The sequence below is a fragment of the Alosa sapidissima genome, chromosome 4 (assembly GCF_018492685.1).
Source record: "Alosa sapidissima isolate fAloSap1 chromosome 4, fAloSap1.pri, whole genome shotgun sequence".
Lineage (NCBI taxonomy): Eukaryota > Metazoa > Chordata > Actinopteri > Clupeiformes > Clupeidae > Alosa > Alosa sapidissima.
This window is the reverse complement of record NC_055960.1, coordinates 15179227-15204830: the sequence shown is the minus strand read 5'-3', so window position 1 is coordinate 15204830 and position 25604 is coordinate 15179227. Positions and strand designations below refer to the sequence as shown.

Below are 25604 nucleotides of genomic sequence, written 5' to 3'. Positions count from 1 at the left end.
GTTAAATCGTCCAGTTCCATTGGGTGATAGATTTCAATCATTTGCTGGTAGATGAACAAACAAGCTGAGGCCAGCACAGAAGTTTGTGTCCTCAAGAAATTAACATGTTGCTTGTTCACTCGTGTTTGAGGTCGTTTCTTAATAGGATATTTATAAAGGTACTTTAATACAGTATACATGTACTTTATTATTCACCACTTTGTGAGTGAGTGAGTAGCCTAAATTCTGAATGGCAAAACATAATTTGGCACTAAAGATCAGGGACTGAGGGGGACTGATTTCCATTTAGGTTCGTTCTGAGCAAAAACATTATTTGATATCATAATATTATAATACCTATATAATATTAGGTCTTATAATATTATAAGACCTAATAATAGCTTTAAGCCTTGCAATAGCCTAACCTATATATGGTGCTACCAGCATGACAGGCCTAAATATTTGCCTAATGTCTCTGGTATCTTATTTCACAAATTGTTTCAGTAATTTAGACTACATACATAGTGTTGGATATTAATAGCAACTAGTACTTCTAGCCAATTATGCAGGGGAGATACCGATTCATAACATCTGACTAAATTCATCTTATAAGGGGTCTGGGGAACACTGTGTGGGCAGGTGACTTTCCAAGCCTATGGAGTTTTGAATAATATTCAAACAAAGGTTAATCAGAATGATAAATACTATTATTAACCGGTTATCTAAAATTGAAAATTACGTTTTCACTCCGGAACAATTGGTTTTGCTCCCGTTTTCAGTTACGTGCTTCCAAAAACTGTGTTAATTTCCGGTTTTCATTTTCATTCTTTGAACCGTTTCTAATCCCTGCTAAAGATATTTGGCCTTTAATTGTAGTGGGGGTTGAAGTAAAAACCTTCCAAAGAATTAAATAATTGAATTAGATACCCATACCCAGTACTTAGTTACTGTCCACCAGTGTGTGTGTTTGCATGTTTATTAGTGAGGTGGTAGATTAATAATTACATTCTTGTTATGTACATTTTAAATTGTTGTATTATAATAAATCCAAAAAGAAGTATAAGTATAAGTAAGTATATATACTTTTTTGATCCCGTGAGGGAAATTTGGTCTCTGCATTTAACCCAATTGGTGAATTAGTGAAACACACTCAGCACACAGTGAGGTGAAGCACACACTAATCCTGGCACAGTGAGCTGCCTGCTTCAACGGCGGCGCTTGGGGAGCAGTGAGGGGTTAGGTGCCTTGCTCAAGGGCACTTCAGCCGCGGCCCACTGGTCGGGGCTCGAACCGGCAACCCTCCGGCTACAAGTCCAGAGTGCTAACCAGTGGGCCACGGCTGCCCTGAATGTTTTGACTAAGAAGGTACTTACTTAGTCACGGCTGCCCTGAATGTTTTGACTAAGAAGGTACTTACTTAGTCTTTATTGAATCAGATGGAAATTTTTTGAAAGTCACAGTCATGGTTATCATTGCAACAATCCTGCATTAGAATCTTGTTTCAATTCAGATACCTAAATCTACTGATGGCTTATTTTGTATGACTAAATTTGTCCATATTCCCTCAAAACTCACTAGAAGACATCATTTGAGGGGTCATGTTTTAAAAATACCCCCAAATCATCAGAATCTTTTCAATCCATATAACCTAAATCTAGGTTAGGTAGGTATAACCTAAATCTATTGATGGCTTATTTTATAAATGTATCCATATTCCCTCAAAACTAACTAGAAGAAATCATTTGAGGGGTCATTTTTTAAAAGAATTCTCTGGGGGAACATACCTCCAAACCACCCTAGAATTGCTTTTTGACACTGTATAATTTAAGTACAGACTACACAGACTGTATAGTGATTACACAGAGAAAGAAATTCACATATTAAGACCCACATCATCCAAAACGCCAGCTACATCTCCGATTTGCCTCCCACCTCGTGTAATGTAATGTAGAGAACAAAACATATTCAATGAAATCCGTAGAATTTTAAGTTTTGAATAATGTCCATGGCCCCCTCCTGGAACCTCATGCCACCCCTTCGCCACCCCAGGAAAAAATCTCTAGATCCGCCCCTGGTATCAATCTTCCACTAGCTAGCTAGCTAGCATTAACGTCAGTAGGTTTTGCAGGTGATTTGCACGGCTACTCGCCACAACTGCTTGTCACCTTGTATGTATTCTAAAGTTTTGAAAACACCCCTCCATAGCATAATTAAGTCCCTTTTGATAGCTTCTGGGAAAGTAAATCCTTTTATCGACCAAAACGTCCTCAAAGTCTGCTTTCATATACTGTCAGCTGCCATTGTCCACAATGTATTTCTATTCAAGTCTGGTTTGTTTGTCCGAGTTTTCACACGGTAACAATGGGGGGCGGGGCTTAGCAACAGGTCAATTAGGGAGCAAGAGCAATCAGGGCAAAAACAGAGCAAGTATAGGACAGTCTAATCAGGACCTGCCGATTAGACTGTCATTATATAATATGTTATACTGCTGTAAGGCTCTTTGTGATTATGTACAGCCAGGTTTTTCATTCCTTCAACAATAAGGAACTTCCCACTTTTGATCGATTGCTTTTTACTGTACTTGTATTACAGTCAAAAAGGCTTACTAGATTCTTCTATTGTAGATCTACATCTGTTTGAGCCACTCTTCAGTAAAATTGTCCAAACTGTAAAAATTTTCATTGGGCTATAACCCCTTGCTATTTTAAGAAGAATCCAGGAGTATCCTAGAATTTATAAGGATAGCGGGTTCTTCAAAATGTGCAAGGAATGCCAAAGATGACCTTAAACCTCTGAATGAGCTGCATAAGTTTTGCACTGTGCTGTGTCCATTACACAGCAAAGGATTGTGCAAAAAAAAAAGAATATTCCTTCAGAATGCGAGATGTCACTTTGGATAGTATTATGCGGTAAATCTATCACAACCGTGAAAGAAAGTGTCCAGTAAACGTTTATCAGTCTGTCAAAAGGTAACTCCTAATGGCTGACGTTTGCTGTGTCACAGTCCTCGCTGTCCAGTGGCTCTTCCTGAGACATGAAGAGATAGGAGTTCATGGCCTCTCGAAGTCCTTCGCTGAAAGGGCTATCCTCAGAGTTCCCCTCCTCCTCCTCCTCTTTGGGAAATATCATGGATCTAAGAAAACATAACCAAAACATGACATCAGGGGTTGGTTGCCAAACATGTTAGTCTTCACTGTTCCCACGGTCAACAGTAATAGAAAAGATACCAAGATAACAAAGAGTGGCAAAAAGTCATACATTTCACACTGAAGTAAGTGTCATCAGCTAGCATCACCCTCGTCCACATAAAAAAAAAAAAAACAGTTTCATAACCAAACATTTGTGCCTTTGACTTGAGCTCAAAGCACATGTGCTGTACCTTTTTGCTCTCTTCCAGTTAAAGGTGGGTTTTCTGACAAACACAGGGGCTGGTATGGGTACTGTGGAGGAGGTTGAGTCTTGTATGTGGCAAGGCTTTGTCAGCAAGCAGCATAATCCGTCTACGGAATCTACATGAATAGCAACACATTTTTGTTAGCTTTATCTCATTCATTCATCAACCTCATTTTGAGCTGTACCCTCTATGGACAAACCATGCACCATGGATACAAACTCTCTTGTAGGTGACATTCTGTCATACATATCTCAGTACATATTTTAGTATTTTATGCATATTTTTGCTATTTGAATAAAATACTCTAAACAATTATTGACAGGTAGGAACTTTTGAAGTTAAATGGAAGATAGTGGAAGGCTACATAGAAAAGCCTGTTAACTCACCAGAGTAGTGGTCAACCAACCGGCTGAGGGAGGGAAAGGTGTGAGTGGTAAACACGTAGAACCAGCCGTTGAGTAAGCAATGGATCCGGTAGTGCCTGACTACAAGACCTGAGCCTCGCCCTTGCACCACAGACAGTGAATAAGAGCCTGTGTGTGAAAATGTTATAAAGTATTTCATTTGTCATTATTGCTGGAGAGCTTTCACATCATCACTAAACCTCATATTCAGACATAAATGAATGAATGAAAATGCTTTATTTTTTCTTATTCCCAATAATGGCATAATATATATAAAAGATGTGTTATGCGAAAGAGACATCAATTCTATAAGATGGTTGAATGCTCCTTTGAGTGCTCATACAGACTGACCTTTGGCGGTCTGACTGTGCCGGATCATAAAGGAGCCCGACTGGTTCTGAGGTCTAAGTAGAAGCTCTTCTGCCTTAGCTCGGCTGATGCCTTCATACTGCCATCTATAGACGACAGGAAACGCAAAGAATGCTTCAGTATTTCAAAGAACATCAGACCAGAAAAATTTCTGATATATTTCTTTAAAATATTTTCATGCAACATGAACATGATCATGTTCACAACTCATTTAGACTAAACTTTTTTCAGATCAGTACATTGTGACCACACCATTTCCTCCCTGAAGGTGTGAAATGGGGCAGACACAACTGGCAGACAAACATATTTGTGACAAATAATTATAAAAATCGAAAAACTACTGATTATGTGATATTAAAGGGGCACTCCACTCTAACAACAACTAAAGGTTCTATTTCTGGATGATACTTGTAACCTACAGACTTTCTGGCAGCAACCTGAAGAAGAACAAGGTAATGCTGAACAAACTGCACAGTCTTTTTCAATTCCCTGTCTTTAGGCCTACTTTGTCTGCTTTTAGGCTAAAGTTTTTTTTTGAGCCTATTTATTGGCTTAAAAAAGCAAAATTGTCCCCAAAGGCTACATGTTATTTGGTTATAAATACCGGTCTTTCTGAAAACTGTAGGCCTACCAGTTGAGGTTGTTTTGGTCCCAAACGAAAATGTACACTTGTTATCATCCGAAAACAGACCCTAGGTTGTTGTTAGAGCGGAGTTTCCCTTTAAGTCAATAGTTAAATGTTATCGTCAGATGAAAATCAACAGTATGTTATTGTACCCCCACCCTCAACACACAGAAACATTCACACTGTGTCTTTTCACCTTTAGACTTAGAAGACATGTATGTGTTAAACTCCCACTTGTTTCAGTGAGTACCACAGGCACTTCTGAGCAGTGAGACAAATGAGAGTCAAGAGATAGGTAGGCTACTTACTTGTTCACTACTTTGGCAACATATGTTTTGGGGATGTAGCTGTCTTTGCCCGTTGATCCCACTTTTACCTTCCACATATCGCCAACACTGTACACACACACACACACACACACACACACGGCATATAAATTAGTTGGGGATAACACCGAATAACATAGTTTTATATCAATTTTACTTTAAAGTTTGTACGCTGGACATAATCTACTCACTCTGATATAATGGTTAGTCTGTCACCAATACAGATAGTGTTAGCTGCTGGACCGTCATGAGGAAAATTATATAGGGCCACAGAAAAGCCAGTCTGGCCACCTGAGAAACATGAGATGATATTGTTAAGGACCATTGGTGTTATTTAAGATTTTTTTTAATATTCCAGTCTTATAATAATTTAGGGTTACAGTTTAAAGATCACAGCACTGTCTCTGACCTGTTGTGTTTTCCTGTCCACCATAGCTGCCTGGGTCCTCTGTGCTGGACGTGCTGGATGGCCTTCTGCGTTTGCTGGGCAAATCTCCCATGATGCTCTTCTGTTTGTCTGTGTGGATGCCTGTACGTGCCTCTTGGCTATATGGTAATATTATTATCCATGTGGAAAAGGTCTGCAAAGAGCATATAGGAATCACAATTGTCATCTACAAACCTTACAGGACAAAAAAGCCTCACGTGTAGGTCATACTAAATACCATAATGCCCTTCAACATGCATCGTAAGTCCTACATAAGTATTTTTTGTATGTGACTGTGTATGAAAGTCCTATGTATTAAAGCCCTATACAATATGTATGTTAACACACTGTTATATATTGTATAAAATTGTATGTATGTCTTGAATTTTTACTGAGACTGAAGTGTATCTATTCTATGTTGTACTCTGTGTTTTTAGCATGCATATAGTCAGTATGACAGTTAACTAGTCTAAAGGATGTTTATCAACCACAGTAAGACCTCAGGTGTGAAATACCCACTTCCTGAAGGGGCTTGTATTAAAATGCTGCATGATTGCTTATGAAAGCCGAAAATGTATGAATTTGTCCAAGCGCAAGCAGCAAACTTAAAGGATTCCTGCAATACTCTGTATAAAAATGTATTTTCAAATGGACTTTTAGAATAAAAGTTGATATCCACAGATATGACTTTAGTTCAACCTTCGAGGTATAGACAAACATCATAAGTCCAACCGCAGGCCTAACTTATTCAGTGTTTCTTACTCAAAATGCATAGCTATTCTTGGTCATCAGTTTGAAAAAAGTTATACATATCTAACTCATACATTTTGTAGCTCAAGTCAAGAGAACTTTCTTTCATTTGTTTCACTTCATTTGTGGTTAGGCACAGGCATACATGCATTCCACACTCTAGTACTCTAAAAGCAAGACAAATAATGATCTAAAATGATGAATAAGTTAAAAGCTTAGTTAGTGTGTGTGTGTGTGTGGGGGGGGGGTATTGTTTGTTCAGTAGTCCTATGGATGTTGGCACAAAGGTGACCATGGCCTACTATATGATTACTGTCAGAAAGCGTAACGTAACAGCACTTAGAGCAAGCCGTCTGAGTATAATGGTGCTGAATCAAATAAGTATCTACGACAGAATCAAAGTTCATACTCACTTCAGTGCATGACTGACTGTCCCTCTGCGGCGTTACATGACAAATGAAGATCAAACATTTGGTAGTTCACCAGATATTTGGCACAGAAAAATGGCAAAGACCTGCTGCACCCTGGGTTTGTTGTGATGATCTGTGTGCAGCTTCGGCCGCGGCGCTTCTGAAGTGTAGCTGGACGTCTGTTGTTTGTCAGTTTTGTCACTCTGCTGCGAAGCAGCTTCCTGAAGTGAGAGAAAAACGTCAGACAAGGTCGTGCCTGAAGCTGACACCTCTCACTGTGTCAAACAGAAACAGCACCTCTGTTTGAGTCTCACTCAAAAGCTGACATTTAGAAGAGAATTCAAATTTTAATTAAAACATTTAAATATGTACATTTTAAAATGCATGTATTTGAAAAAAAAAAAAAACATTTTAAAGAGAGTTTAAGTTCCAAAAACAAGAGCAGCTTAATGTAATGTGTCAGTAGTCCCTGTAACTGGTTTTGAGAAAAACTGCTACAGCCATTTAATTTCAGATATTTAGAACTGTTTTTTTTTTTTTTAGGATTTGCATTCATATCATGGTTTTGCATGTCTAATATCCCACAACCAATCTGAACAAATCATACGTGCATATTCTCACACCCACATGGATGGCTAGATCATTTGCTTTAAGCTCATACTGTTTTTCTCAGTAGGCTAAAATCATGTCAGCAGTAATGGCTGGTATGAAACTGTTTCAAGCTGACGCCTAAAAATAGCAGCAGTTAACTGAGAACATGAAGGCTGCGGTTGTTCAAAATGACCGTGAAAAAAACACACTTGCGGTTGGAAACTTAGTGACCTGACTTTTTGAAGGTTACGCTATGAAACAGATGGGTGTGTGTGTTTCTGTCTTCAAGTGAGAGTGTATTTGAGTGTGTTTGAGTGAGATAGCGAGCGACTGAAATTGTATCTATTTATCGCTTCTTCCATTTTCCATTTCTAGCGAAGCGGTCATATAATGATTGTCAAAGTTTTTTTTTTTTTTTTCCCGTCATCTACTTCCTGAATTTTTGGTCAACGATACCTGGGACACCGAAACACCGGTGCACATGAAATTTGGTGGGTATGTAGCCCCACTAGACTTTTACGGAAAAAATTCGTTTCGTCCCCGGGGGCCACTACCCCCCCCCCCCCCCGGGCTGGGCCCCCCGAACCGCAAAAAAAGCTGTTTTTCCTAAATAACTACCTGAACCGTGGCACCGAGGATGAAGAATCTTTTATGGTATGTTGGTCTCAAGGGCCCACATCAACCTGGCCCATAATCACTCATTTGTGATTTGCACTCATTGGCCTGTAGATGGCGGTGCACACATATACACATGCACACACACACACAGGCACCCACATACTATCGGTATTAGAACGGCCGATACATAATTACAAATTCAGTAGGATTAAAAGAAAGCCAAATATTCATCATCATCATCATGGCTGCATTTCCAGTATTGGCGATAAGTAGTCGTTTGTCCACTAGATGGCGCATCGTTGCAGTGAGACGTAATTTTGTTGGAAGTTAAAAATGGGTTAGAAAAGCAATGGACTGTAGGAAGCCTACAGGACTGTAGTTTACAGCAGAGAACGTCTAATAAGGATAGGACGACGTTCACATGAAATGTAATTCCCATTTCTTCTTGAAGCCGAAATAAATCTGAGGATGTTTATCGGACATGCTTGGTTTTTACTGCAGGTATACGTTAATCTTATATTATCAGTAAGGACCTAGGTAATGTTACCGTTAGCGTTGGTTGAGTGATGGAGGCCAATTTGATTGATTGCATTTGTAGAAAACTATAAATGCGGTTATACCAAGCAAATTGATAGCAGCACTGTAATTGTATCTTTCGACTGTCATTTGTTGCACGTGCTACAAAAATCATTCTGTGCAATGGAAGATTTACCAACGTTACACCGGTCTGATACAGTTTTGCCTATACATGCGTGAGACTGAGACGCCTGTTTATTTGTTTGAAGTGCGTGCAGGGTGTGAGAGGGGAATCGATGTGCTTTGATGAAATTAAAAAGTGAAATTAAAAAGCACGTGTGTGTGAAGTATCCAAACAATGACACCTTCATTTCATTATGGCTGCTTTAGCAACACACCTTAAGCTACTGTGAATAGTGGGTCCCATTCAGAAGTGGCTACTTCATTCGCGCTTTCCTTGACTCATGGAGCTGCGTGAATTTTATTACAACTTTTCGCCACGATATGGCAGTTTAAGTCCGCTTGATACTGTAAGGCGTAAGCCATTGGTTTCCAAAGGAGATTTTATTTGTGTCGCCAGCATAGCCTATTGACAATTTATGTTGTAAATAAATAGGCCTACCTTATAAGCCTACCTGTAGCTTGGGGAAGCTAACAGCTTTCTATTAGGATCTAGTTTGTTAGTTACAGTTTTGTCATAACTCCCTGATGTATTTTTGCATTTAGAATAGCCAGAGCGTGGATATCTCAATCGGAAAATTAAACAATATCGGGTGCCTATGGACTAGGCTGGGTGAACCCAGCCTGATCTGCCCACTATTTATTTTTTGATTTCTTAAAAGATTGAGCTTGGTCTGGTGAAAGCCAGACTAGCCATGGACCTCAGTTACACAATACAAGGGAACATGAATCAGCCTATATTTGCACGAACAATAACGGACAACAGCTCTTCAACTTTGGCCCGTTAAAATGTGTATGAACAGTAGCGACGCATTTCATCAAGGCCCATTTGGACATGTCAGTTATTTGCACCACTGGTTAGATGTAAAACAGCATTTCGTTTCAGACTACTGTTACTTAATTTGTGCATTAACAATAACGTTTCAGACTACTGTTACTTAATTTGCGCACTGACGATCATTTGCAGTTAGAGCACCCAAGCTTTGGAACAGCCTCCCTTATAACATCAAATCTGCACCATCTGTGGCTGTTTTCAAATCTAGTCTAAAGACCCACTTATATAAAATTGCTTTTTAAATAGTGAATGTGTCATGAGCTCTCTCTCTGCCTGGTAACACGTGCTGATTGAAGTCTGATGACCTCCACCTGTTCCTGCTCTGCTCTGCCTCACCCTCGTTACCTACCAGCTGCACTGCATTCACCACTCATCATGCCCTCTATATAAAGCCTTGCTTTTCAGTCCACACTTGTCAGATCGTCTGCAACCAGCACCAGTTACCTGCCTGTTTTTGAAAACGCCTCTGACTCTTTGCCTGTGATCCTGGACCTGCTCGACTACTTCTGTGTTCTCCAGCCCCGGACTTCCCGGATCATCCAGCTCCTGCCATCGCTGTTCGGCTACTGGGGGAACACACACACGCAGACTCTTGGAACTCCTGTACCCCCCCCGGAACCCCTGAAACCCCCTTAACCCCCAACCCTTAAATAAACTTTTGAACGTGACGCTTTTGTGGTCCTCGTCCTGTTTGGTGTCTGACAGTACGATCTGACCAAACATGGACCCAGCGCACGGTCGAACCAGCATGGAAACCGACGAACCAGAACCACCCACCGCCATGCAACGCCTGGAAGAGACAGAGAGAGAGGTAAACCGCAACACTGCTGACATTGCCTCCCTACTTCAAGCCGGCTTGAGCCAGCGTCAGCAGTTCCAGCAGCAACAGCAACAACTTGCAATGATCATTCAACTTCTCACCAACCTTTCTCCTCTGCCTGCTCCCACCGGCCCAGCCCCAGCCAGCCTGCTCACCGGCCCAGCACCCGAGTCTCCTGCCCAGTCCACTGCTACCGTGGCTGCCGGAGCCCCAGAACCCAGGATCGGCAATCCAGAGCGGTTCAGCGGCGACCCAACCCAGGTACGGGCGTTCCTGACGAGCTGCCGTGTCCAGTTTACCCTGCAACCCAGGACTTTTGCCACTGAAGGGGCGAGGGTCGGTTACGTGATCACTCACCTGACGGGCCGAGCTCGACTCTGGGGAACGGCGGAGTTCGAGCGCCAGACCCCAGCATGTGCAACCTTCAACCTATTCGCAGAGGAGATGCTCAAGGTATTCGATTTGGAATCCACAATAGCCGAGGCATCTCGGATCCTGATGAGTATTCGCCAAGGCAGAAGGACTGTTGCGGATTACTCCATTGACTTTCGAACTGTGGCAAGTCGGAGCTCCTGGAACATGGAAGCATTGGTGGATGCTTTCCTCCACAGCCTGGCGGACTACATAAAGGACGAGCTGGTTTCCCATGATCAACCCCCCACTCTTGATGAAGCCATTGCTCTGGCTGTCCGCATCGACCGCAGGATCCAGGCCCGCCGTCATGAGAGGGCGCCAGAGTCCATCCACCAGCACACGGAGTGTCCCAACTGCCCTTCTGTCCGCACCTGCCACACCATCTAGCCAGCCGGACCAGTCTGAACCGATGGAGATCGGCCGCACCTCCCTAACCCCTGCAGAGCGCCAGCGACGCATCACCTCCAACTTGTGCCTGTACTGTGGTGGTGATGGTCATCGAGTCGCCACCTGTCCAGCAAAAGCCGGAGCTCACCAGATGTAGGAGGAATCCGGATGAGCTCAATGAACATTCAGCCCTCCATCAGCCGTAAACCCCTCATCCAAGTCTGTCTTCACCTGTCTGATTCCACCCACACCCTGGCAGCCCTGGTGGACTCTGGCGCAGAAGCAAACATTATTGACACAGGACTTGCTCATCAGCTGGGCTTGGAAAGCCATCGCTTGTCCACTCCTGTTCCAGCCCGGGCCCTGGACGGTCACGTAATTGGCACAGTTACCAGCATCACAGCCCCCATCTCAATGATGGTGTCAGGAAACCACCGAGAGACCATCCGCTTCCACCTGCTCAGCTCTCCAGGCCAACCCCTAATCCTGGGCTACCCTTGGCTCCGTCTCCACAATCCTCACCTCGATTGGGCCTCCGGAACTGTGAAAGAGTGGGGAAATGCCTGCCACCTGACCTGTTTGCGTGCTGCCTCGCTGCCCCCCGGCTCAGTACCCCCCAGCACTGCCCCCGACATTTCTAATGTCCCTGAATGTTACCATGGCCTCCGAGAGGTGTTCAACAAGACCAAAGCCACATCTCTGCCCCCACACCGTCCGTACGACTGTGCCATTGATCTCCTCCCTGGGACTGCTCCACCCAAAGGTCACCTCTACTCACTATCCCCTCCTGAAAGAAAAACTATGGAGGATTACATCAGGGACTCCCTGGCAGCTGGACTCATCCGCCCGTCTTCCTCTCCTGCTGGTGCCGGGTTCTTCTTTGTGGGAAAGAAAGATGGTTCTCTTCGCCCCTGCATTGATTATCGAGGTCTGAATGATGTCACAGTGAAGAACCGGTACCCTCTGCCTTTACTCACCTCTGCTTTTGAATTGCTCCAGGGATCCACTATTTTCACCAAACTGGACCTTAGAAATGCTTACCACCTAGTGCGAGTAAGGGAGGGTGACGAGTGGAAGACTGCATTCAACACCCACACCGGCCATTATGAGTACCTGGTAATGCCATTTGGCCTCACCAACGCCCCAGCGGTATTCCAGGCGCTGGTGAATGATGTGCTGCGGGACATGCTGAATAAATTCGTCTTCGTGTACCTGGACGACATCTTAATTTTCTCCAGAACTCTGTCCGAACACACCCGTCATGTCCAGCTGGTTCTTCGACGGCTCCTGGAGAACTCTCTCTATGTCAAGGCGGAGAAATGCGAGTTCCATGCTCAGACTGTGTCATTCCTGGGATACATCGTCGCTGAAGGCAATATCCAGATGGACCCCGCAAAGGTCTCGGCAGTTACCTCCTGGCCAGTTCCGGGGAATAGGAAGAAGCTGCAGCAATTCCTCGGTTTTGCCAATTTCTACCGGAAATTCATCCGGAACTACAGCTCCGTCGCCGCTCCCCTCACAGCTCTGACCAGCATCAAACACCCCTTTTTCTGGACCCCAGAGGCCAACACAGCCTTTCATACCCTCAAGGCCCGGTTCACCACTGCCCCCATCCTCCAGATGCCGGATTCAGACCGGCAGTTCGTTGTCGAGGTGGATGCCTCAGACGTGGGAGTCGGGGCCATACTCTCTCAACGGGCAGAGGAGGACAACAAGTTGCACCCCTGTGCATTTTTCTCTCGCCGGCTTTCACCTGCAGAGCGCAATTATGATGTTGGAAACCGTGAGCTGTTGGCTGTCAAGCTTGCCCTGGAGGAGTGGCGTCACTGGCTGGAGGGGTCCACAGTTCCGTTCCTGGTCTGGACCGATCACAAAAACCTCGAATACATCCGCAATGCCAAACGTCTTAACCCCAGACAGTCCCGCTGGGCCTTGTTTTTCACCAGATTCAACTTCACCCTGTCATACCGCCCAGGTTCTCGGAACACCAAGCCGGACGCTCTCTCCCGTCAGTTTCATAAGGATGACGCCCCTTCCCAGGAACCTGCATCAATTCTGCCCGATCCCTGCGTCGTAGCTGCCCTGACCTGGGATATCGAGGAGGAAATTCAAGAGGCCCTCCGTGACCATCCCAGTCCCAGTGCATGCCCAGACGGTCGTCTCTTCGTCCCAGATAATTTGAGGTCCCGGGTCATACAGTGGGGACACAACTCCCGCCTTGCCTGCCACCCGGGCTCCGCCCGCACCTGCCATCTCCTTGCCCAGCGCTTCTGGTGGTCTTCTTTGAGAAGGGATGTCCGAGAATTCGTCCGTGCCTGCCCCACCTGCAATCAGAACAAGTCCTCCACTCGGCCCCCCGCTGGTTTACTCCAGCCCTTGCCTGTGCCCACACGACCCTGGTCCCACGTCTCCTTGGACTTTGTAACTGGCCTCCCACCATCAGGTGGGATGACTGTCATTCTCACTGTGGTTGACCGGTTCAGCAAGATGGCACACTTCATTCCCCTCCCTAAACTGCCATCTGCCAGAGAGACTGCCCAGGCTGTTCTTGATCATGTCTTCCGTCTACACGGGCTGCCCAGGGATGTTGTCTCTGACCGAGGCCCGCAATTTACCTCTACATTCTGGAAGGAGTTCTGCCGTCTTCTAGGGGCCACAGTGAGTCTCACCTCTGGGTTCCACCCCCAGTCCAATGGTCAATCCGAGCGGGCAAACCAGGAGCTGGAGAAGGCGCTGCGGTGCATGGTTTCTCGCAAACCCCAGGCTTGGGCACAACAACTGATGTGGATAGAGTATGCTCACAACTCCCTCACCTGCTCTGCCACTGGTATGTCACCTTTCCAGTGTGTGTATGGCTACCAGCCCCCCCTGTTCCCCAGCCAGGAAGGAGATGTGTCCTGCCCGTCTGCCCTCGCCTATGCCCGCCGTTGCCGTCGTACCTGGTCACAAGCTCGTGCCACGCTACTCAAGTCAGCTGTCAGCTATGCCACTGGGGCTAACCGCCGAAGATCGCCGGCACCCGCCTACCGTGTTGGCCAGAAGGTGTGGCTGTCAGCCAAGGATCTCCCACTGCGGGTGGAATCGCGTAAACTGGCACCTCGATTCCTCGGCCCGTTCCCTATCCAGAGGGTCATCAGCCCAACCGCAGTCCGGCTCCAGTTGCCAACCTCCATGAGGGTGCACCCTACTTTCCATGTTTCGAAAGTCAAGCCGACGCATGAAAGCCCGCTGGTCCCCGTGCCGCTTCCTCCTCCTCCTCCTCGCCTCGTTGACGGTGGGCTGGTGTACACCGTTCGACGCCTGCTTCGGTCCAGACGGCGAGGTAGGGGCCTCCAGTATCTCGTCGACTGGGAGGGCTATGGACCTGAGGAGAGAACCTGGGTGCCAGCCAGTCGGATTGTGGACCGGACACTCATCGCCGACTTCCACCGTCTGCATCCTGATCAACCTGCAATCCGTAGGGGCCGCCCCAGAGGGGTCCCTAACCGTCCTGCCCGCCCGGCTTCCTGTCATGTGCCTGACCCTGACCCTGTCTCGGTACCTGTCCCGTCTTCTGTCCACGACCCTCCAGCTCCCTCCGAGGATGAGGATGTTCACTCGGACCGCTCGGAGGAATTCTAGCCCTCCACCGGCTCCCCTCCGCCCTCCCGACGTGGTGTCACTCTTGGGGACTTCTGGGGCCGTCCCTTAGGGGGGGGGTTCTGTCATGAGCTCTCTCTCTGCCTGGTAACACGTGCTGATTGAAGTCTGATGACCTCCACCTGTTCCTGCTCTGCTCTGCCTCACCCTCGTTACCTACCAGCTGCACTGCATTCACCACTCATCATGCCCTCTATATAAAGCCTTGCTTTTCAGTCCACACTTGTCAGATCGTCTGCAACCAGCACCAGTTACCTGCCTGTTTTTGAAAACGCCTCTGACTCTTTGCCTGTGATCCCGGACCCGCTCGACTACTTCTGTGTTCTCCAGCCCCGGACTTCCCGGATCATCCAGCTCCTGCCATCGCTGTTCGGCTACTGGGGGAACACACACACGCAGACTCTTGGAACTCCTGTACCCCCCCCGGAACCCCTGAAACCCCCTTAACCCCCAACCCTTAAATAAACTTTTGAACGTGACGCTTTTGTGGTCCTCGTCCTGTTTGGTGTCTGACAGAATGATTCCACTCATGTCTCTGCTAATTTATTATCATTATTATCATTTGTTTGTTTATTTTGTCTTGGGTACTATACTGTATACCTTTTCTATTCTCTTTTTTATATATATTTAGTTAAGTTTGTGTTTGTAGTTTGGTAGTTTACTATTTTATCATTTTTATTATTATTATTATTACTATTATTATTGTTGTTATCATTACTATTGTTTTGTTTTTTGCTTTGTTTTGTTTGTTTGTTTGTCTGTAGAGCACTTTGTGCTTTGTGCTTGAAAAGTGCTATATAAATACATTTTATTATTATTATTATTATTATTGACAATAAAGTATCACATGAACTAAAGATGACTAAAATCTTATGTAGAAGAAGAAACATTCACAAAAAATCTATCCATCCAAAAATGACCTTTGTTTTTGATAACTGTTGAAAACGGCATGGAACTGACAGAGATGTTATTTTGTTTATAAATAAATAAATAACATTATGCTGATACCTTTTGCTTTTCCCAAATACAATGTAATGTAGCCTACAGGTGTAAGTGACCTTTCATCAATCCAGTTGCAATGGATGAACTGTGATGAACTGCCCTACTTGTGATTGTTTAGAGATTTTAAAGGTTTTATAACAATGCTACATCTTCTTTGGCTATTCTACAATCTATTCACCTTTTCAGCACCAGTAGGCTACTTTCTGTGCAGCCGCACACATACACTCAGGCATGCCAAACAAGCATACACAAAAGTTTCAAGAGTGGGGGATGGAGTAGAAGATGGAGACAAATTAAAGTGTGATTTATTTTCGCGGAATAGATGTACAGGACTGAGCGGCGGTCATATTTTGTACCGCTATGCGGTACATCTAGTTTATTTTGCCATGGTAACCTGCAGGAATCTAACTATCTTCAGCAACCGTAGCCCCAATAGCAACAGACTGAGATCTGAATGCATGCATGCCGAAATAATAACCTCCTCCCTGCATTAGTAACATTAACATTCATTATAGCTATCAAGCCTTCTGTTATGTTTGATGCTACTTCTTGCAAGTTAGGGTAATTGAGACTCAAGTGGTGTAAGTGCCCCTGTAATCATTATCATTCAACTTATCAATAAGAACAAAATGTGTAAAGCATCATTGTCTCAAGAGTCCAGAAGGCTGATTCCCATAGATGTGTAGGCTAAACAAAAATAGACAAACAAGCAGGACACATACATGGCCTAGCTTTTATTCAGTAGTAAGTTCAGTATAAATGGGTCCAATCAGCACACAGCGAGAAGCATCACTGATCAAACACATTTGCTACAGGCTCATCTAGATGACTTTTCCTCATATATATCCACTTCAGAGACATGACTGGATTTGATTGCTAAATAAAATCAGTACAATCTGAAACAGACAAAACAAATGATGTTGGTTATGGCAAAGGAAGTAGCCAGTGATGTGACGTGCAGAATGTAACTGGACGATGATGATGTTAGCCCATGTTTTCTTGGATATTATGGGGTTCTGCTACCAATTTGTTACTGTCAAGATGTGTTTTTTAATCCTCGATGAAAAGAAATGTTACATTCCACATACAGTAGCGTGTTGAGATGTGCTCCTGTGCAGGTTGTAGTATCACAATCAGAATGAGCTTTGACAAGCCTCTGTTGGGCCATGTGGAAGGTACCACTACGATCTAAAGTAGTGTTACACTTACAATACAGCAGCTTACGAACATTCTTAGTTTCTCAGTGAAATAATCAGAGCAGTAATTTTACAGTGCAGAACAGGAAATGCAGCACATTGGTAACTATGGCTACAGTATGCTTATGTGTTGCTACGAAACAGAAGACAGGTACTTGTCAAAATGAAGCTTGTTAGATTTACTTTGCCACAGAAATAAATTGTGTGTCAACAATGTAAAATGCTCGTTTAAAAACATTTTCTCTACATAATATGTGCATTGCCTGGCCCTATTTCATTGAGTGCTTTTCCTTGAAATACAGAGGTGACCACTGAAAGGATAATCACAATTAACGAAATCTGAGGGCAAACCAACATCAAAAAAAGGAACATCAAGTCTTAAAAGGTTGGACAACACAGATGTAAATAAAAAAAGGAGCATTTAAAAACACATTTTTAAAAACACAGCCATAAATGATGACTGACAGATACATAAGACATGCAGACTGTAATGGATAATCAGACATGGAATTATTTGGTGGAAAAAGCACATAACTTAAGACCCTTTGTGTGTTTGTGTGTGTATTTATGTATGTGTGATTATGTGAGAGTGTGTGTATGTATGTGTGAGTGTGCATATATTTTTGTATATATACTCTCTCTATATATATATGTTTTTAAATTGTTCTTCTATCAGTCCCCCTGAATTTGTGTGCAGAGAGCTGATGTGTGTATATAGTCATATCTGTACGCATTTACGGAATATATTATCAGGTTTCATCACATTACATTGCCCCTTGTCATGGGGACCAGGGAAAGTGGGGACACACAACCGATTGAAAAGGTGGGGATGAGGCGGCCCACTCAGGGCAGTGCTCTGCCTGCCGAGGGGAGGGGGGAGGGCGGGAGGCCTAGCAGGAGACCTCCATGGTCTGGGGCCTGCTCTGGTTGTCCAGGCCCCCGGTGCCGGGCCCGTCCAGGGGACTGTTGAGGCTGCGCACGCGGCTGCTGTCCATGGAAGCGATGCTGGAGGAGGAGGTGGTGCGGGAGCGGCCCAGACGAGTCATCCCAGCAGATGGCACTGAGAGAGGGATAGAGAAAGGGAGGGAGAGAGAGATAGAGAAATAAGGATAGGGAGAGAGAGGAAGAGCAAGAGAGGGAGGGATAGGAAGGGAGACGGAGAGCAAGAGAGATGAAGACACAGAGAAGGAGGGAGAAAGAGAGAGAGAGAGAGAGAAAGGGAGAGGTAAGACAAGAAATCCATTAATGGTTCATAGAAATTCATGAGGTTCCCGTTATTTGTGTAATAAGGACAACAATGATCTTTGTCAATTTCCTCATTCAGCGCGAAATGTCAAAAAAAATATACATGATACATTTTCCCGGGGACAGTGAAAATATGCGACTGTGAGCATGTTTTCATTTGTGCAAGTTAAAATCTGATCCTTCTTCTCCCACACGACTCAGATGATACAAATACAAACAGCAAGCAACAGTCACGATCAGTAAAAATAAAATACTCAAACGGTTTCTTAATTTCTCAACCCGCCTATAAGACATGTCAGCCAGCAAAAAATACTAAGCATGCAAACAAAAAGAACAAAAAAGACTAACACAGTAACATCAACAATAATCCTTGTAGTTAACATAGGAGCCAGCCAGGATATGGTTGTAATCCATACCAATATCTAAAAACATAAAAGCCTCTAAAGACTAAAAATGAAAATAGAAAAAATAAGAAATAACATAAACACATATAAAGGCACACTTATACATCTTAAGTGGTTGAATGATTGAACAGGAAGCAGAAAAGCCAGCAATAATCTGATTGGTCTGCCTGAAGTGCCACTCTTCAGATGCTGGTACCTGATTCGGTGCTGAGGTGGCTGAGCAGTAGAGAGGGGACTGTTTGGATTGGAGAGAGAGAGCAGATTCAGGTGGGTGAGGGAGGAGGGAGGAAGGGAAAGACACAGTGATGGAGAGATAAGGAGTTGGAGATAAGGAGTAAAGCTGAGACATGCTCAGCTTTATTGACAGATGGGAAACAAACACCACAGGTGGAACATCGGTGTGTGTGTGTGTGTGTGTGTGTGTGTGTCAGGGATGGAAATGAAATATGTTGTCCACCTGCCAATGTGGATGGTGGATTCTGGAGCCCAACAGTGGAGATCATGTTGAAATGTCCTACAATTGCAAAACTGGGTTACTCTGGAACGGCTTATTGTATAGGGAAATGCATTACACCTTTGTGTTCGGTAAGGTCTGCTGTTTATTTTGATTTAAGATTTGTCCTGTGTTGAGTGAAGAGTTTGTGAGATATTCCACTGAGACGAATGGGCGTGTGAAGATGGGCGCAGAGCTGTATACAGAATAGTAGCGAACCGTGTATCACAGCAAATAGTGCCTAGCATCTCTGAGAAAAAGCTCTTTCATGTGATATCTGTGTGATGAGTACTTCGCGAGTAGTTCAACAGAGAAGAATAATTGAATTTGGACACACTTTGGGCCAGATGAACTAACGCTTCTGCACCTGCTTCAGGCGTATTTGTTTCGCAATGTGCACATAAAAACATGGTGAGGTAAGTACAGAGGTAAAAGTGCAGACTGCCTGCCGTGGGAGTTGAGAATGGCAATTTGCACTTTTCCGTGTCATGCATATGCATTCATGAGGGTCAGGGGTAAGTGGGAGTTTTGTGTAAAAAGATGCGAGGAGAAGCGTAAAATGCACTTAGGTATTCCCCTGTATGTACGAAAACTGCCCATGAAAGCGCACGTCTGTTTTGCGCTGAAATATTTCTGCCTTGTAAAAGCAGGTGTTAATCCAAATTGCAACAGAACTGCTATTCAGAGCACCAGTTTTGTGTCTTTGTACTATATCAAAAGCAACCTTAACACTGAAATATTTCTGCCTTGTAAAAGTAGGTGTTAATCCAAATTGCAACAGAACCGCTATTCAGAGCACCAGTTTTGTGTCTTTGTACTACTGTATATCAAAAGCAACCTTAAAGGTGCTCTAAGCGATCTTACACAGTTTCTAAGCTAAAACATTTTTTGTCACATACAGCAGTGGTGATTGCTGCTCTTTGGAACAGGGGAAGCTCTGATAAAAATGGTCAATTAAATGAATATTATTAAGGTGCTATATTGTTCTTTGAGGGCAAAAATTATCCCAAAACCCAGAATAGGCCAAACAGTAGGCTATAGAGTTGGCATGGCAGACATGGCATAATGTAGCCTACACCGCTACATAATGTAGCCTATAATAGCGCCCTACCTTACTTAGCCTAAATACACAACTGAAACAAAAGCAAGTCACAAACTCTGTAACTCCACATTACGGTTTTATTTACAGTATGCTATTTACAAAGACAAATAGAAACCGATTGTATTGCTCCCAAATTATGAGAATTTGAGCTGCAACTTGCCTTGCCTCTCGACTTCACCTGCCAACACTAACGGTACCGATCCACTTGCACGACACGACATATGCATGGGGTCGCGCTGCCTCCCCTCGTTCAGTCGTGTGTGGGCGTTTCATTTAAAATATCAGTTACCAGCTCATATTCAATTCGTTTTAACGTATCTTAAGTGTTTTTCCACAAATGGACCACAATTTTAGGCATGTACTTAACAGTATACAACACATTAATAGCCTAAACAAACTATGCAAGCCATTTCGAAATCTTGTTTTATTTAAACTACTCAATGCAATCTCAAATCCTCACCAGAAACACCAACAGTCAATATATTCATCCAAATCCTAGTTTCATTTGTTTTATGGACTACTAGGTGGTCGTGGAAGAGATCGTTAAAACATTATTTGTCTTGTAAGCGGAACCAAAGTTTCACAGGCACCGTTGTGGTAGAACAAAGGACCTACAACCTCGTCCTTTCATTGGAGAGTTGCCTCGCGTTCAGGCCATCCTTAAAAATATTTTCATTTGCCGTAACCCGACCGACCCTGTCAATTTAGAACCGACCGAAATATTTATTATTTTCCCCTTTTAGTCCGACCGACTTGCTGGTTGTAAACTTGCGTTAATACCGACCGATTGTTTTTTTTTTACTCTAAACAACCAATACAAATACAATAAAATAATATTTCTTTTAGTAGGCCCAAGTATTGTGAATATAAATTGCCTACATGCAAACGTGGCTCACTTAAATAAAACCCTGTGGCGTCATCTCTACACCATTGGTTTTACGCAATGTCACACTATGGCCTACGCTTCGTTTCATTCACATAAACTGATAACACTTTTACTTGGCACGAAGTTCTGGAAGAACTGTGGCCAGATCTTTTCTCTTCCCTTCTCCCCACTAGTCTAACGGTGACCGTGTCGGAGTATTGAAATTGGTTGTGGTCTATTCAGCATTTCTCAAAATATGGGTCCGCAACATGGAGACTGCTGGTCCGCGGAGTCGTGGAGTGAAATTAGGCCCGGTGCTTCATCTGATAATTTGATGCGCAGTTGATCAAGAAACCGCGGATCGACGAAAAAAGAAAACAAATGTTTCTGCTATCGATGTCATTAAACATGGAGCCCTACAATTAAGCGGTGGTATGAGCATTCATTCAATGCGCGTCTGCGCGAGAGAAACTGAAACTAATCGATAACGTTGGTATCAAAGCTCCGAAACTTAATAGAACAACGTTGTTTTTTAGAACTTCCTTAGAAACAGAGCAGAGACTGTATAATACACTGTATAGCATTGAGTATTGTATAGTCAAATTTCAATATAACGTGGCCAAGAGCTATTGTAGCCTTCTTTCTGGGTACATGTAGATGAGCCCTATGACCCCAAAGTCTGCCATGACCGGGCCTCAGGTCAAAGAAGTTTGAGAAAGGCTGGTCTATATAACCTGCATCAGAATGAGGTTTGCAATGGTGCGCCTGAAGGCACGGGTTGCAGACCCAGTCAGTTACGTCACGATATGCACATTTGTGTAAATTCATTCCTATGTAATCACCATGACCAAAATTGTACTTTTTTTTTTTAGTTTGAATCTTGAAAAAAAAAATATTGACCTACCTACCGACCCATTTTTATTTTTTTTTGGCTGTTACTGCAAACAAAAATATTTTTAAGGATGGCCTCAACGGATTCATTTGCATAAAGATGGGCTTTGCCCAGCTTTTTGACGCGCGACATATTTTCAAATGCAGCACTGCCTTCCCGGAATGCTTTGCGGGCGCGTTAAAGTCGCTTGACGTCACCCATAGGACTAGAGTGGAATGCGACACGACAAAATGAAGTGAAGTGCTAGTGGATCTGTACCGTAACATTAACGCATCCCTTGAACTTGAACCACTTCCTGTCAGATCGCGACATATGCTGTCAATCAAAAAGAGTCCAGCCTCTATGACGGTTCCTCCAATCATCATACAGAAGCTCGGCGTCCATGCCATCCCATTGTCCCATTCACTCCCAGAGACGCCGGGCTTCCCTGGAAATGACTATTTTGTGGCCAATAAACATGTAGCTTTTCTGTACTGAGATCAGCCCACTCTGTAGTGCCATTGAAAGTCCAGTCCGATTGTCTATGGGTTTTTTGATGGATCGTGTCGTCACAGCAATGTATTACGGGTGCGAAATCACGATAAATGACCAGCAAAACCTTATTGCTGAACAAACTAGCCATGAAGATGAACATGTTTTCAGCATGTTCTAGTTGGAATAGTAGGCTAGAAGCGGGCTGGCCATGGCGCTGATAACTCTACGTTCGCAAATGTACGAACATCTGGCCCTTTGTGTCTGCCTGCCTTATAGGTCTAAATAGCACCGTGTCATAGTTTTCCGTGAAGGTGTGGCGGGCCGGTAGCCTAGAAAGCTAGACGCACCCTAGCGGCAGCAAATTACATTTGCTTCCAGGGCTAGTCCAGCAACTCTCCGTTGGCTTGTGAGCTCGAAAAATTAAACTTCTATCAGGCCAATCAAATTGTGTATAGAGTCGTTAGGCGGGCTTAACATAATGATTGATGGCAGAGTTGCAACGGTTTGGCTTGAATTCCCTGCTACTTGAAAACAAAGAAGATGGATGTTGCTGTTGGCCAACAGTGTGACATGAGTTAAGCTTGTTTTAAGATGGCAAAAGTTTGAACTAGCCAACTAGCTCTACTGGTGGGAAAACGCATGGGACTCAGCGCTGTCCTATTGCGTGCAGAGGGAATTTGAAAGACAACTGATTATCCCGCCCCTCGGACTGAGCACTGCGAACGGTGAGTGCCCAGACCCTACATTTTATTGTGGGTCTGGCTCGTCAGGCTAGCGGGCCGGATTAAAATAGTAGCCTATGCGGGCCACTTCCAACTATTTGCGTGAGGACATTAGCCTGTGTGAAGATGCACAGATCTTGCTAGCGCACAGATCTTGCTAGCGCATGAAGCGCTGAGCCTATGTTGTGTGGAAGATTGCAGCTCACTGATAGTTGAGGGGACTGTATCTTTTAATAGGTTACTAGTAACATTACTTTTAACCGTCAGTAACCATAAGTTGACCAAATTCACCCGCCAGTAGGCCTACACAAATTCACCTGCATTTGGCTGGTGGCGGGTGTTAATTTCCATCCCTGGAGTGTATGTGTATATTTTGTGTGTGTGTGTGTGCATGTACAGGGAGACAACTCCGTCTGAGAAAATGGTGGGCTTGTGTCATTTCTGGTGAAATCTGGAAGGTGTTCCTGCTTTACCGTGAGAGAAGAGGAAACACCAGGTCCCTTTTTTCTTTACTAGGCCTTCCCGTCAGACAGCAACATTTAAGTATAGTCCCTCACACTATCAATATCAGCCTAGCTAGGAAGTGGAACGTTTTACTTATTTTGCCAAGGTAACGCTGCTAGCCTATTAAATTAGTAAATTACATTAACAGTATAAACCCACACATGTCCCTTCAAATATTCTATATAACTTCTCACTGCACTGAGGACATGACTAAACTAAAAGATCTCAGGGTGTACACTTCTGCTTGCTAAAGGAAGTGAGTCAAGATGAGAAAAATCAGTGGCCAATTTTGCTCATAATTAAATCCACAGACTCAACAGATATTGGTGATAAGAATAAAATCTTCTCACAACTCTGTGACTGACAAATCTGCTTTCAATGTGCAATCAAACCAAGTTATTTATTCAGTGACATCTAAAAGAGAATGGTCAGGATTATTCCTGATGTGCAAACGAGACAGATCGTGTGTGATGATTAAATGAGCATGACTATGTGATGACACCAACACATCTCATATCTCACAGATTATACCTACACATCTCTGTCAAAATCATGGACTGAAAGGAAGTTATGTATAAACAAAGAGGAACATTAACACCTTTACACATCAACATATTGTAAATAATATGCTTTGAGAACATTATTATTTATTGGATGGAAGACATTTTTTTATCTTGTGTGAATGAGCATTTGATGCCAGCCTCTTTCCTTCACTAATCCTCTGTTGACATTTCTCCAGCAGAGTCCTCCACCCTGAAGGCTTTATAATGCCCGCCCCCCCTGCGCGTCCCCCCCATCCCTCCCCCTTCAGGGTGCCCCAGCACAGGGCTAGCAGACCTTTGAGCTGCAATCCAAATGGAGGGGAGCCATGGGAAAAGAGAACGGCTTAAATGGGCAGCGCAAAATCTGCATTCGCCATTCAATCATTCAACACTTGCTTTGTGTGCAGGAACAAATAAACACCATTCATACCATACATCTAATACCAGCATCATTTATTTAGTATGATGCCTTTCAAGATACTTCAAAGCCTGATATTACAAACACTAAAAAGTATATTACAACAGTGACAATGCAACTTCCCTTGTAGATTTTGCACAAATGCTTTTTATTGTGTTGTTTTTGCATGCATTCATTCAAATCAATTTGGGCTGTGGATGCGGCCATAAGGCTACAACACAATGCTCATCAAAAGGAAAGTTACATCTTACATTGTTGTGTTTCGAAAAACGGAGGCACTAGGCAAACAAACACAGCACACTCTCAACAGGCAACTGCTCTACAGAGCTTATAAATGCAAGTCATGCTAGGAAACGTGGTGGTTCTCCTACTTACAGCTGGGGCTATGGACCACTGTGGAGACGAGACAGGAAACAGAGTTAGAGGCTCCAGACTGCGTGATGGGAGTGACAAACAGCACTTTCTCTATTAGCGCAGTGCTGGCTGCACTCCAGAGCTTTTCATTGCCGTGGTTGACAAAGACTGAGGCGAAATTGCTTCAAAAGCAGCGCTTGCTTTTCACACGAATCGTAACTCAACTCAATCCATCGGAAAAGAAATACTGCTTGGCTAAAGAATTGTTGTCTGGCAGCAGAAAAACTAGATGCTACACTAAACAAGTTTGAAAGTTTTGTTTGGAAAGCAAAATGAAAAGTTTTTTTTACTTACTGTAGCCCATTCCCTGGACAAAATATTTGAAGGCCTCTGCCAGTTTACCAGGCTATAGTAGAAGGAGAAGGAAAAATGAAATTACTGTTAGTTTACAACAAAATTGCTTTTTATTTTTGTAAATATTCAATATATCAACAATATGTCCTACAGATATTTTGGTAGAGAAAGGCATTAAGTGCTTATCTATTCTCAAAAAAAGCCATACTTCTACCAAAACAAATATAAATATAACTTCTCTAAAGTCTTGGGGTATACGTTGTTAAGGTAATACACCAATTCTGAAGAATTTTGACTGGTTACGTTTCCTGAAAATGCATTTCAGTCAAGACCGATTTGTCAAAGAAATATTT

General features: G+C 43.7%; 2 protein-coding genes across 5 annotated transcripts in view; both read right to left on the bottom strand.

Moving 5' to 3' along the window:
- Positions 1-2389: 2389 nt before the first annotated feature.
- Positions 2390-6864, bottom strand: LOC121707710 (src-like-adapter 2). Its single transcript, XM_042090446.1, has 8 exons — positions 6688-6864; positions 5507-5678; positions 5289-5388; positions 5080-5166; positions 4129-4232; positions 3760-3906; positions 3359-3488; positions 2390-3112 (listed from the first exon to the last, which is right to left on the bottom strand). Exons 2-8 carry the CDS (start codon positions 5595-5597, stop codon positions 2956-2958), a joined length of 816 nt encoding a protein of 271 aa, XP_041946380.1. The 5' UTR covers positions 5598-5678; positions 6688-6864; the 3' UTR covers positions 2390-2955.
- Positions 6865-16400: 9536 nt separating this feature from the next.
- The window catches only part of ndrg3a (ndrg family member 3a), a 47982-nt gene continuing 38778 nt past the window's right edge, over positions 16401-25604 (bottom strand). For 2 of the 4 annotated variants that reach the window (XM_042088670.1, XM_042088672.1), the window contains 4 exons: positions 25252-25303; positions 24919-24936; positions 18728-18766; positions 16401-17942 (listed from right to left, as the gene is read on the bottom strand). In XM_042088670.1, coding sequence (XP_041944604.1) covers positions 17773-17942; positions 18728-18766; positions 24919-24936; positions 25252-25303 — 279 coding nt within the window. In that variant the 3' untranslated portion in view covers positions 16401-17772. The remainder of the gene's footprint in view (positions 17943-18727; positions 18767-24918; positions 24937-25251; positions 25304-25604) is intronic. The other 2 variants (XM_042088671.1, XM_042088673.1) reach the window with 2 other exon arrangements.

Bases quoted from the DNA above. Each gene is read 5' to 3' on its own strand.
- LOC121707710 (XM_042090446.1), bottom strand. From the start codon at position 5,597: ATGGGAGATTTGCCCAGCAAACGCAGAAGGCCATCCAGCACGTCCAGC. The intron at 5,167-5,288 runs GTGAGTAGATTA...GTGTGTGTACAG, and splicing joins AGACTAACCATTATATCAGA to TGTTGGCGATATGTGGAAGG. The intron at 3,113-3,358 runs GTACAGCACATG...ATGTTTTCTTAG, and splicing joins AACTGGAAGAGAGCAAAAAG to ATCCATGATATTTCCCAAAG.